This window comes from Bombina bombina, chromosome 1 (assembly GCF_027579735.1).
Source record: "Bombina bombina isolate aBomBom1 chromosome 1, aBomBom1.pri, whole genome shotgun sequence".
Lineage (NCBI taxonomy): Eukaryota > Metazoa > Chordata > Amphibia > Anura > Bombinatoridae > Bombina > Bombina bombina.
In genome coordinates this window covers 222223437-222238337 of record NC_069499.1, presented here as the reverse complement: position 1 = coordinate 222238337, position 14901 = coordinate 222223437, and the positions used below count along the sequence as shown (strand labels likewise).

The window sequence follows — 14901 nt, the reverse complement described above, 5'->3', positions numbered from 1 at the left end:
GCCGAAGGCTGGTTTTTAAGTTTGAAGCAAACCATGTACAACATACAGATCTAAACTGTTTAATTGTAGTTTTAAGTAGGAAATCTATTCTGTGTTCACATGCGTGTGTATATATATATATATATATATATATATATATATATATATATATATATTCTGATAAGTAATAATTATTCAGGGTTTTCTATATATACATTAAAAGAAAAGAAACTTTTCTTTGCACTTCTTTCCCCCTCCCCCTTTCTTTTGAAAGTTTTAGAAGTCTAAGCACATGGGAGATTTAATCTTCATGTCAATCAACTCTTTTTCTCTCTTTCCCTCCTCCTCCCCCCCTAACTCTCCATCCTCTTCTACTTCCTTATTTAAATCTTTGCAAACTCCACCCAGCCGGGGAGGCTGAAACTTTATAAGTCTAGCAAGTTTGTGAAAGTAGAATCAGAGGGATTTTTATTAAACAAGAAGGGCAAAACATATTTAAAGAAAATCAAGAAAGGACTAAAAAGTACATCTCCAAGAAGAAATTCCTCTGCAAACAGGAGACTGGAGCCCTCAATTACAAGACACTGTGACTGTATTTTTTTATTAAGTTATTGCAAACTATTGATCAACAGTTTACTAAGCTCTGAAGATGTCTACAGCATTGATGTCCCCTACAATTTTTGACCTAAGTGAAGTTTTATGCAAGGTAAAAACTAATCGTTTGTTATAGCTGCTTGTTTTGGTTTTAGATTTTTTTTCTTCAATTGCTGTGTGTGTGTGTCTATTGACTTAATGCTGCTTTTTGTCTCTTACAAAACTTTTTTTATTTACAGTATAATGGGCATAAAAATTCGTTTCTGTTTTAAACTTTGTTTTAAAACTAGTTTGAATAGATTTTGTTGCAAGTTGGAATCTTGCTGTAAAGCTTTTTATTTTTATTTTCAATTTCTTTCATACTTTTTTTTAGTTGACCCCCATGTTGTGTAAACATTTTAATAGTGCTGTAAACTAATTTTGTACATATTTTTTTTTTTTGCCTAGCAGTTTTTAAAAAAAAAACTAATTTGTGAGTACATTTTAAAAAGATATAGATAGGTCTTTTTAATTTAAATAGTTAACTTTAATATTTTAAATTAAAAGTCCATGGCCCATTTCTAATAACTTTTTTCATGATACATTTTTACTCCTCCATCCAATGCATATTTGAGTTTGTAAATTTGATTACCATCTTTTGTTCTTAGTTATGAAGTATCAGTGGGCTGCAGATCTATTTCTGCTCTGCTTGCCTCAAGCAGTTAATACATTTTTACTTAAAGTCTCTAGTTGCTGATAGATACTTGCACAAACTTGTTTTATGTGTAATCGATGTCAGACAATATATATTGTGCATTTGTGTTGAAGTATATGTAATTAGGCAGTTTTACACAAGCCCACTGTTTGTTTTTTTGTGTGTGATCTTGGTTAGTTAAAGGAATAAACAAAACAAAAAGCTGTTAACTCTAAAACCTACATCCTTTTTAAATAGAAGGCTTTAATATATTATGCTGATGACAACTGTAGAATTGATTTGTATATTTTTGTATTTTAAAATGTAGAAGCTTTTATCTTAGTGGTTTTTTTTTTTCTCTCCTCTTAACAGAGCAACAAAATGCTGAACTACAACAATAATTTAATAAGCCCAACAACTACAAATGTTCCTCTGATGGACAGAAAAGCAGTTGGGACACCAGCAATAATGGGCTTTTCACGAAGGCATTCTGTTACAATACCCAATTCCAAGTTCAATCAAAACCAGTTTATTAATAGCCTTAAGATGGAGCCCTCTACAGCTGTGGGTAATAAGGAGAACAAATTCAGAGATCGCTCATTTTCTGAGAATGGGGAGAGGCTGCTCCAGAAGCCTGGGGGACAGGTGAACTCCAGTCGCTACAAGACAGAGTTATGCCGTCCATTTGAAGAGAATGGCGCCTGCAAGTATGGAGACAAGTGTCAGTTTGCCCATGGAATCCATGAGCTGAGAAGCTTGACCAGACACCCCAAGTACAAGACAGAGCTGTGTCGCACTTTTCACACCATTGGGTTTTGTCCTTATGGACCAAGATGTCACTTCATACATAATGCAGAAGAACGGCGCTTGGTGTCTGGAAGAGACCAAGCACAGTTCTCCCTTTCTGGCTCAAAGATGGAAAGACCAAGGCTCCAACACAGCTTCAGTTTTGCTGGCTTCCCTACAACCAATGGGCTGCTGGACAGCCCTACTTCCATCACCCCTCCACCCATTCTTAGCACTGAAGACCTGATGAATTCTCCAACCTTGCCAGACTGTGCCAGCAACCCTTTCACATTCTCCAGCCAGGAGCTTGCAAGCTTGTTTGCCCCAAGCATGGGAATGCAGATGCCTTTAAGCAATTCCAATGCTCCTGGGTCCCCTACTTCTTATCTTTTTCGACCTATGTCTGAGTCTCCACAGATTTTTGATTCTCCTCCAAGCCCTCAAGATTCCCTCTCGGATCAAGAAGGCTACCTGAGCAGCTCCAGCAGTGGCTCAGACTCTCCAACTCTTGACACCACTAAACGTCTTCCCATTTTTAGCAGACTGTCTGTTTCTGATGATTAAGCCAGGAGCCTATTGTGCTCTCCCCCACCTTCAACAACAATGTTATGCTGAACTGATCTCAAGTAAAGGGGATAGAAGTTGCCACCATAATCTGTCCACTTGCCTACAATTGTTTATTTGGTTCAGTCCTTGATAGTGCCAAAAAACACAGCAGCAGTACAGTTTACAACAATGAATAGTGCCTTTTTTTCCCTTTGCACTGTGACTGATCTACCATCTTTATCTAGAGGGCAGTGCTGGTTACCAGCTATTTCTGAGCAATTAACAATATCAATAGTATCTCCCTCTAGTGGTTCCTGAAATCTCAACATTCTTACAAAAATCATTCCAATCTATTTCTTTTTACCATGTGGTAGTAAAAATGCTGGTCAGTTGGAATTTGGACATTGTCGTTGTCTATTTCCAAACTCCTATGCCATTTAGAGTGCTCACCTGGACTGCAGAACGTACAACAGTTATTAACGTTGTCTTACTGGAAAAAAAAAGAATGTAGAGGGGCACTGGAGAGCCAGCCAGCAGGACTTTCAAAAAGACTTTTAGATTTTGGTGCTACTTAGGCCCTTCGAAATGAGATCGTTGTGTACAGATGGTGGGTTTAATGTATTCATTCCAAGAGGAAAAAACCCTTTAAATGTAAACATTAGATTTGACATACGGTAGCTTTAATGGTTATGTCCTAGAGTACTTTTTTTTTTTTTTTTCCCATTAGAGCACTCACACCTACTCTTTATTTTTCTTCTGGGTTTTTAATTTTATATAACGTTCAAAGAAAAAATTGGAGAGCAAAATTTGCCTGTCACTGCACAACAATATAAAAAAAGCTTATTTAACTTATCAAAAACGTATTTATTGCCGTACAATATGCTTTTTTTTTTTTGTGTCATATTTATCTGGATGAGAAATCCATAGAATATATTCTTTTATGTTTAAATTATGATCTTCCATATTAATCTTAAGATTGTGAAGCCTTTTTTTTTCTTCCTTTCCACAGTTTAATATATTATATTACAATGACATATTTTTTTCATTTTGTAACTTTACACCTTTTTTGGTTTATTTTAAAGAAAAAAATGAAAAAAAAAATGAAAATTAATTTAAAAAAATGCAAAAATTTTGTTGCATTATTTATTTTAGAACTATTTCCCATTTTTTTGATAGACTGCAAATTGAGTTTAATCTGGTAACTGCCTTGTGTATGTAAATATATATAAATATATATTTCTTGTTAGCGCCCCTCCCCCCTTTATATTTTTTTTTCTCTTTCCTCCCTAGCTGGGCTATAGCAGATAGGCACAATGTACTGTAAAACAGTACAGTTAATATTTGATCTATTTTTTTGTCTAGCTTTGGAGTTGCTAGTATTGAATCTTGAGTGCCTTTTTCATAAGACATTCCATAATATGTACTGTCTTATTTGGTTGAGTTTTTCTTGTTAAGTGAACTGAAACTGGCACTAAACTAAATGAATGTAATTTTTTATTTTATTTTTGTCCTTTTTTACCTTTTTTCCTGTTACTATTCACTGTTTTGTGTGTGAATTTATTAAAAAGGAGAAAAAGCTTTTTGTAACGACTGTTTGCAGTTTAAATCAATAAACCCCAAGTGTTTTTTCAAAGAAAGTTGTCATTGTTTCTGTTTGGCTGGGAGGGGGTTGTTGGGGTGATGTTTAGGTTTATCAATGCCTTCCTGTCTGTGGAGTGAGATGTGTCATACACAAATGAATTCCTAAACCACTAGCATTTTATTTTATAGAAAGGTAAATGTAATTGATACAGTTATGTGCTGTGCTCTGACGATTACTCAAGACTTGCTGTATTGCTTATTCACATCTGAATTCAACAAAAGCCAGATATTAATGCATGCAGTTTTAAAGTAAAGAATTTCATAATTGATACTGATGGGATTCTTTCTACAATATAACTTTTGATGTACTGGTCTGTTTAATTACTGACTATAATTTTGCATCCATTAGAATAAAATATCATAAGCATACTACACAGAAACACAATTTTCAATAATCTCTTTATAGTACTTAAGTTTATATTGACTTTTTTTTTATTTTATTTTTTAAAATTTTTAATAAAATAATAAAAAAAAATCATTCTGTATGGCCTGCCTAACACACTAATTTGTACGCAGTACCTCCATATACCACTAGGGGGCTTCTACCTTTTATGGCTTTTAACTAAATGTTTTGCACTAATTGAAAAGCTCTAATTTAGGAAACGACAACCATATACCCACGTGTTATGGAGATATAAGGCATGCAATGTTAGACCATGACCCAGTAGACTAACCATGGTTGATACCTAGCCTTGCTATTTCACTCTAGGAGAGCTTCACTGTAGGCAAACTACAACTTTTAAATCAACATGCAAAAAAAAAAAACCACAAACACTTCACATTTGAAACCCTTTTTTAATATTTTTATTTTTTGTGTGTAAAAAAAAAATAAATGTTCCAGTATCAAGTGGAGGGTAGGTTTTGCAATATTGCCATTATTTTGTCTCCTTTTATTGTAAATTTATTCTGCAAATTGTGGTGTTTTCAGTGTTCTAAATGGAGGAGCAGACTTCATAGCACTATATTTCTCAGTTATTGGTTGCACACTAGCGAACCAAAAATGCATATTATTCTCAAGCTAATCTTTTCATTGAAGACATTGCATCTAGCCCATGTTTAATGTCCTTTTTAATCTATTTAAAAATATATATATATATATATATATATATATATATATATATATATATATATAAATATAAAAGTTTGTTTGTTTTTTTTTTTTTTGTTTTTTTTTTAATTTTTATTAAATGTACTGCTTTCTCTTGGTATATTTTTTTTTTTCCTCCCATTTCCCGGACCCCCCATATCATGTGACAGTCAATCGCAGACTAGTATACCTATACCCTGTGAGCTTGTGCACATGCTCTGTAAGATCTTGTTTCCTAAAAAGTGTAAATATAAAAAAGACTGCAACATTTGATAATAAAAGTAAAGTGTCTTAAAACTGCATGCTCTTTCTGAATCATAATAGTTTATTTTGACTTGAGTGTCCCTTAAACAGAAGTAAAATATTCTCTTTATTTATAAAGCCCCAACATGCAGCGCAGTGCTTTGAAATTAAGAACACACTTCCTGGTCTACCTAGATATGCTCTCAAGGTAAGGTGCAATTTTTTTTAATTTTTAGGCTTCTTTATGAATCATTTTAAAGTTTTTAGTATCACAGCATTTAACATTATATTAATCATTTCTTTATGGGAAAAAATAGTGCTTTTCCCACACTCCCTTTAAAGGTGCTTTGGAAAGATTGTGGGGGTTTTCCCTCTTAAACTGGACATCTGCACAAAACAGTTTTGTGGCCCTCAGGAAAAAAAAACAAACCAAACTACCCCCCCCCCCCCTGCAAATATCTAGTTACACCCACACACAATCTGCTGATAGTGGCATTTGTTTTGTAAACCTCTGACCTGTATATTAATCCACTTGCTGCTGAGAAATATTGCAACACCTTTAATTAGTGCTAAATTGCAGCCTGCTCTGGGTTTTTACTCCTTGATGTTTGCATTGCCAATATGAGATGGTAATGAACTTGCTTCCTTGTTAGCTTCGCACTAAACTTGTTGCATAATCTGTGCTTTCATAACTGTGATTACTACTGTGGGAATCATAAAAGCTGAGGCAACAGCTGGAAATGGATTCCTATCTTTTGAAAACTAGATTTTAAAGGGACACTCAAGTCAAAATTAAACGTTCATGATTCAGATAGAGCATGCAATATTAAACAACTTTCTAATTAACTTTCATTAGCAAAATGTGCACAGTTTTTTTATATTTATGCCTTCTAAGTCACCAGCTACTACTGAGCATGTGCAAGAATTCATAGAATATACTTATATGTACTTGTGATTGGCTGATGGCTGTCAGACGATACAGGAAGAGTGGAAATAGACATAACTGACATTTGTCAGAAAAAAATCTACTCATTTGAAGTTCAGACTAAGTGCTATTGCATTGTCTTTTTATCATGCATTTGTTAATTATGCAAATCTACTGTATTTACTGGTTCTTTAAGTTTTGTTTTTTTTCCCTTTTTTTTTTTTTGGTTATTGTTTATCTTTTCAGTATTTTTCTTATCTTCATCTAGTTGTAAAAGTGTAGCCAAATTCCGTAGTGCTGATAACATGAGTAGTAGCAACACGATACAGATTTTAAAAAAAAAAAAATCGGCGCTAAACACCTTAGTGCGCAATCTTACATGCGCACACAGACACACACTATGCAACTGCACGCCCTCCTACACGTGCTCCCATAAATAGCTCAGCCATGCCACAAATGTGCACCACAGACAAGTGGTGCCCTAAAGGCAAAGTCTAATATGCACCTCAGAAGTGTCCCTGTCAAATGCACCTTTGTATGCTTTCAGCCTTCTCTGCATAGTCACAAAATCAAGTTGTTTTTTTGTGGGGGCTGAATCAGTGTGCAATTTGAGATTGAGGACATTCCTGCTAGAAGCCTAGGCTGCTGGAATGTATGACCTATAGTTGATCAATTGAATAAAAGACCGGAAAGGATGCCAGAGATTTGAATACTTTTTGTTTTCCAGTGTATTTGACCTTCTGCCGTGTGTTAACTTGCTTATTGTGTTAGATTTAGAGGAAACCGCAAACGTACCACTGTTTACAGGTCTAGGTATTACCAGGTATATGCCACGGAGATATGTCATATCGGATGCATACAACTGCCTGTTTAGCAACTATTATTTACCCATTTGAAAGCTCAAGACTGGTACGTGACACTATAGTCTTTTATGCTGGCTATTAACCCTTGAGTTACTTCAGATAAAATGTGATCATATAGTGGTTCTATATGTCTGAATAAGAAAATCTGTCAAATACCTTACCCTTTTTCAGGTATACCAATCATTCCCAAATCAGCCCCCGTCATATGAATGATACTCTTACATGATTAGATGTATGGATCCTGAAGACCCCTTCATGCCAGATATATGCCTGAATGAAACATCAGCCTGATATTTGCTCAAATTGCATCTCTTATCAGATGTAAATACCCATGTAGCCCAGCCACTTTCCGCACAACATTACTCTAACGGACTTTAATTGGAAGGTCACAGGCAGCAAAGTAGAAAGAAAAATGAGGAACTGCCTACACAAGTAGCACAACTCAATGCAAGCCTCCAGTAAGATCTTATTTTATGTAGTAAGATTAAAGATTGAGGTTTTGCTGGTAGCAGATGGAGCCCCTGTACTGTGCGTTACCAGTTCTGGATTGCTATTTAAAGGAACAGTAAAGTGAAACTTAAAGGGACAGTCAAATCAAAATTACATTTTTATGATTCAGATAGGGCATGCAATTTTAAACAACTTTACAATTTACTTCTATCATCAAATTTGCTTTGTTTTCTTTGTATTCTTTGTAGGTAGGCTTATAAACTGATTTCTAAGCAGTTGAAGGCCGCCTCATCTCAATGCATTTTGAGTTTTTCACAGTAAGACACTGCTAGTTCATGTGTACCATATAGATAACACTGTGCTCACTATTGGGGAGTTAGTTATGAGTAAGCATTGATTGGCTGGCTAAAATGCATGTCTGTTAAAAGATCTGAGATAAGGAGGCAGTCAGTGGAGGCTAGTTCATGTGGGCCATATAGATAATGTGCTCACTATTGGGGAGTTATGAGTAAGCATTGATTGGCTGGCTGAAATGCATGTCTGTTAAAAGATCTGAGATAAGGAGGCAGTCAGCAGAGGCTTAGAAGGTAATCACAGAGGTAAAAAGTATATTTATAACAGTGTTGGATATGCAAAACTGGGGAATGGGTAATAAAGGGATTATCTATCTTTTTAAACAATGCAAATTTTCAAGTAGACTGTGTCCCTTTAAACTTTCATTATTTAAATAGAGCATGACATTTTAAACTTACTAGTTTTCTTCCATTATCTAATTTACTTTGTTCACTTGGGTATCCTTTGATGAAAGCATACTTAAGTAGGATTATGATCAGCATTGCACTACTGAGAGCTAGCTGCTGATTAGTGGCAGCGCATATATGCCTCTTGTCATTGGCACACCCGAAATATTTAGTTGGCTTCCAGTAGTGGTTTGCTAAACCTTCAAATAAGGATACCAAGAGAACAAAGCAATGCTCTAGTTCAGTTTTGCTCATTTTGTGATGGATAATTTGGTATTCTGTTGCTTCATTATATTCTCATTCTGGGCAGATTCACTTTTGCCCACAGTTACATCACTTTGTATATTTTAATTATCTGTGGTTCAGTTTATGTTTAGTTTAAAATTCCCCAATCTCACTTGTTGTCTTCACTACTTTTTAAAATATATCTCTGTGTATCAAGCTTTTTTTTTTTCTTGTTCTCTTCACAAAGGAAGTGGCTTTATTATGTGAAAAAAACCTAGCTAAACAGAATTTGTTTTTTAATATAATAAATGTAGCAGTGATGAATAGGAGAGAAAGCTTTAGTGGAAAAAAAAAAAGCATGTGATGAGGCCTGTGCTGTCAGCCCACGTCTTTCTATATTTTTGTGAGTATTCATTTATTTCCATTATTTAAAGAATAGAACACAAAATATTGATGTTTCCTAGGTGATGCGGCCCACCTATTTGCCAACATCTGAATCCAGCTAAGAACTTTTGCCCCCACGTCAGACTTCATCTTAGATGACCTAAGATCATTCCAAATAAGTTTTTTTTTTTTTTTTTTTTACATATTTATCAGACTGTCCATTTATAAACTGGGCACTTGACAACCCACAGTGAGTGCCTTCTGCTTAGAGGGTGTGTTGTATATTTTACAGGCAGCTTTTGTAATCAAATTATTTTATTGTTGAACCACAAATAAAAATGTTACATTTCTGTTTTTCTCATATTGGATGCTCCTTTCTTTGGATATTTAAGGTTGTCTCTATTTAAAATGTTGAAGAAATTAATATAAAATATAGAGCTAGATTACAAGTGTAGCGCAAAATATCGCTTTTGCGAGGGCCGATATTTGTGCTCCACTTAGTAATACCAGCGCACACAAATGTGCCCTGGTATTTCAAGATAGCCGCAATGCGAACACAACCTCGCGTTCGCATTGCATGGAAGGGCTCGTTTCCTTAGGCTCCAATGGGTAGCAAAGTGGGTAAGTCGCACAGTAATGTGCAGCAAATGTTAAAAATATATACATATATATTTCTGTGCAAGGGAGGTCGGAACCAACAAAAAATTGTGTAACTAAAAAGCACTCATATACTCTATGCCAGCCACAATAAAAGCTGGATATGTAAATGTGAGGTGGAAAAAGCACTAAAAAAGTTTCCCTTAAGGGGAAAGCAACGGTTAAACTGTCAAAACTTTGTTTGCAAATTAAAATGGGACAAAAAATCTAAAAAACAAAAAGTGGTATAATTCAATCCTGAAAATGATCCAATTGGGTCGTTTCCTGCGTGGTAGAAATCAATACTGTGCAAAGAAATATAATCGCACTAGTCTATGATGTGTATAGCAGTTCACATTGAAAAGAGAAAAATCTGTGTGATATTAATTATCATTAGAAGACCCAGTGTCAATAATATTATTATAGTTGTCAAATGACACTAGGATGGTACAGAAATGTAGGGTAGTCCCACAAACTGTTTTATATGTAATATTAGTGTCTTACTAATAAAGCAATTGATAATAGGTTGATTAGAAGACAGGATATCAGTATTCTAATGGTTGAAGTAGCATAAGGTAAAGATGGTACCGTTAGAATTAAATAGGAATATAACTCCCCTGATGTATAATATTTAGATGTCCTATAATGAAAGTGGTGCCAGTGTCATAAGTGGACAACTTTTCAGTGCCTTTTTTTTTCTTTTTCCAAAACCCCACACCGCCAACTTTAACCCATAAAAACAGCTTTGTGCAGTTTATTTTTTTATTAAAAACCTAGTGTAGCTAAAAAATAATACATCCATATAAATTAAATATGTTGGAATACCCCATATGTCTGTTTCCATGTTATTTATAGCAACTACAGGCCAAATACTATAAAGATGGAATTATTGGTTTAATGCTAAAATTTGCTATACTTGGACTGTAAGCTAAATAGCGAATACCCAATTCAGAACTGCTGCACAAAGTATATATTTGTAGAATTCAGACACCCCAGGGTATTTATTGAGAGGTATTTTGACTCTTTATGTCTAACCCTTTTATTGCCAATGGCAGAAAATAAAATTTAGAGTTAAACAAAAAAACACTTTATTAAAATAAAATGATTCAAAAATAAACTTTCTTAAAATAAAATGTAATAAAACTATAAATATATGAAACAGAAGGGGAGGGGTAAAACAAGCCATTGTGCTTGTCATTTTTGACATGTGATAACTGTGTCTAGCTGTCACAGTATCACATGACCATGGGTTACTTTGTATGCCTGAGGACTGCCAACTGAGACTAATACCAGCATGCATTGCAGCATACAGGTATCTAGGCTGCATTTAAAGTACACAATCACTGTGATTTTTTTTCATTTCTTGCACTGCTGCTGGGTACCTCACATGCAGGTATCCAGCAACAGCATGAGAGACATGCTGATCTCAGTGTGTCTCTCATGTTATGGAGGAACGCCTGAACTTTGCACCAATGACATGCGATCACAGGGACTCAGTGTCCTTGCGATCCCTAGCCGAGTGTGGCCTCCATACTGCTATTTCTGCACTACCTCATTTGTGAGGCATGCAGAAGTAGCACGGTCTCGCCGCTGTTGGTGAGACCACCTTTTACAGAGCATATGAGATCAGTGTCCCCCTATAAGGTACGGTGCATGTACTCTAATCGACACGCGCCGTACCCTGTAAAGGAGGCAACCCAGGCTTGCTTCTAGAGAAGACAAGGTTATCCACACTCATTATGTCAGTGTTATCTGCATTTGAGAACTTCAGTGTGCATTTCCCGTTCTGAGAATTAGAAAATCCACAGTTTTCATAGCTAAGTGATATGAAAAGTTGGCAAAATTAAGTATACTGCAAAGTTGTGTTATTATGTATAGATAAGCATTTTATATTAAATATCAAGGTGTTTACTGTCCATTTTATGTTTCTGACATACAACATTGCATCAATAAATTTTCATGTGCAATGTGATGACACTGCTTACTTCTCAAACACACCATGGCACTTTAATGCTTCTTACATATAAGTTCCACTCCATACTTCTTCAGAACCATGTTAGAACACTTTTCCCCTCTAACCCACTAATATAACATGGCTCCCTCCTCACCTCCAATACAGCACAGACTTACTCCAATACCATATGGTGCTTAGTACTGTTCAATAAGATGGTATGTCCTACCTTTACAGTACAATATGGCACCCTGCCATCCTTCTAACACAAAGTCTGTTTCTACTTATTATATTAGTAGTATACTGTAAAATTGTTCAACCCTTACTGTGTTTCCAATTCCTTTTTTTTTACCAACTGCAGAGTATAAAATACATGAGAATAAGCTTTTTAAGGTTTATTTGTATATATGAAATAGCTGATTTTGTGTTTTGAAGCCACAACCTAATGAAATCGGTTGATCTTGTAGGTATAATCAGATCTTATTACTTTATCACATTTTGTACATATACATGCTTCTTTCTCTTATATCTCTCCATAAACCAAAGACCAATACTTGGAGTGAACAATGGAAAATTAAAATGTAATTACCTTATGTCTTCTATACCCCACTGGGAGTGTACTTTCTTCTGCTGGTTGTGTTTACACAGCTTATCTATAGCTTGGACCTAAGGCCAAAAACTTTCAGAATATGCGGGGATACAACAGGCTAAATCAACTATTTCAAATGTCGATATAAGGTTAAAGGAAATACTTGTAAACAATTTAATGCACTCCAGCAGGTAAAGTGGATCATTGGGAAAAACTTAAAGGTGATACTTTTTTTGAGTAAACTGTCCCTTTAAGTACACTGATTTTGCAATACAAAATTTTGTTATTTACCAACTGTAATGAAACATGGCACCCATTATGTTTCCAATACAAATCCATATGCATTACTCTTTCTTTACAAACACTGCACTCCAAATTCTAGTAAAAAAAAAGTTATGTTAACTTTTGTCACATCAGTATTGGGAGGGTGGCCATCTGTGAGCTAATAACTTTACTCCATACCTGCAGTTAGCTTGGAGGTTGGAACAGCCCAATGCCTAGTCATGTTAGCACTAGTCTCTTGCCATGTCTGTAGCATATACACTGGCTTTTGTTCATACATTCTTTTGAGTTCTTCATTTCCCCTGGGCTAAGAAAGGGAGTAGCAGTGTATTCTGTCTGTGATTATTACACAGGATATATGTAAACACCTCCCTCATCTGTGTCATATGTGCGAGTCTGTTCATGATTTTGGTTAAGAATATCAAATCTCTTTTTTTGGGGCACTTTAAGAGTTGTAAATATATTCACACAATTAACAGTAATTAAAGAAGCATAATATAAAAACCTCCAAATCAAGAAAAGCATAAAATATTATTTTTAGGGGAAGGGGTAAGAAGAAGTCTACGCTTACATTCTGACAAAATGTTAGCTGTCACAGCAATAAATATGTTTATAAATCATTTCAAAATGTATGCACAATTAAAGCTGATAGTGCTTGGAGATGTCGTTGGCAAAAGAGAGATGTAGGGAATTCTTATTGAATTATGAGACTAAGACTAGGCAACTTTGCCAGTATAGTTTTACAGTTAGTAAGATTATACTCATCAGAGCACTAGTGAACAACTAAATGCCCAGGGCTCACTCTTAGAAGCCTTTGTGCACCCCCTAGTCTGTCATTGTCAGTACAAAAGAGTGACTTGTGTTTACCATCAGAAAGCATGTCCTTTGTTTTACCATGCAAAAGTCTAGGACAATCTAAAAATTACACCACAATCAGCTCTTCTCCACAAAGTGTGCTCCATTTGTAAGTATATTTTATGCAGTGGAAAAATGTTTCTGTTCATTTTAGAACTTGTTGGATACTGTGCAATTGGAGTGCCTTCTCCTGTTCTTTTTGTAAAAGTCTAGCACTGTCTACACTTTCCATCCTCCTTATTTGACCTTCTCTTACACTGTGGATGTAAGCACTTTATCTTGGCTTACCCTAGTAGCACTCACCAACAAAGAGTTATTCCCCTATAAGAGGGATAAACTGAAGCTCAAAAGAATTTTAATGTTCTACTGTGCCTGAAGCTAATTAATAATAATAATGTATTTTTTAGTAGTGATTCAGGTGTATGTATGAATTTACATCCCTAAAGTCCCTAGATCACTGGTTTTTAAACCTGTCCTCAGTCCTCCCCAACAGGCCAGATTTTGAGGATATCTGAACTAGAGCACAGGTGAAATGATCAGCTGATTAGTAAACATGGTTATTTTACCTGCTCTCACAAAGGTAATCCTGAAAATCTGGCCTATTAGAGAGGCCTGAGGACAGGTTTAAAAACCAGTGCCCTAGACAAGGAGGGCTAGATTACAAGTGGAGGGGTATTTAATGCTAACTCCGCTAGAAGTAAGCTTTTTGCATGCGTCAGATAGTGGTCGTATTACAAGTTGAAAGTCAAACGATGCACAATATCGTGAACACGTTAACATATTCCCCCCATAGAAGTCAATGGAGCAAGAAAAAGTGTGTGCGTGATGGGGGAACGATCACATGACACAACATGAACATATTAATATTTCACATTCCAATGTTCTTCACATAGAAGAATATGTTCTATTTATTAATAAATACATATTTCTACATATAACTAAAGGTATATATATATTTAAATATACTTAAAACATTTTCCCCTATGTGCAGAACATTGGATCGTGAAATATTTACAGTAAATACACAGAGGGATATTTATGAAGCCGTCAACCGCAAATACGCTGGAATTCCGCAGCGTAATTGTGGCGAGCCTGATTCAACCCATTTATCAAAGCCTACAGAAAAAAATTTGAAATTTGTGACGCCGGTCTCAATCAGACACAGATCGATGCTTACGTCATTACAGATATTCCGAATACAAGTTTAGCACTATCTGACAACTTTTGCCATTTATCAAACTTCTAACAGGTATGCTCGCCACTATTCCGGCCCAGCGTACTTGGTTTTCAATCCGCCACCGTAGAGGCCGTGGACGGCATAGGAATCAATGGGTGTCTAAAATCGGCGAAAGCTCATGTTCGATCCTGCCAGATATCCCATTGATTTCTATGGTAGGAAACCAGTAACGCTTACACCTAACATAAGCCCCGAGTCTAAACACTCTTAATCTG

At 35.5% G+C, this 14901-nt stretch overlaps 1 protein-coding gene across 1 annotated transcript; it reads left to right on the top strand.

Annotated features, from left to right (window-relative positions):
* The first annotated feature begins 234 nt into the window (after nt 1-234).
* ZFP36L1 (ZFP36 ring finger protein like 1) lies at nt 235-4215 on the top strand. Its single transcript, XM_053697855.1, has 2 exons — nt 235-685; nt 1619-4215. The coding sequence occupies exons 1-2, from the start codon at nt 629-631 to the stop codon at nt 2594-2596; spliced, it is 1035 nt and encodes a 344-aa protein (XP_053553830.1). The 5' UTR covers nt 235-628; the 3' UTR covers nt 2597-4215.
* Nucleotides 4216-14901: the final 10686 nt, after the last annotated feature.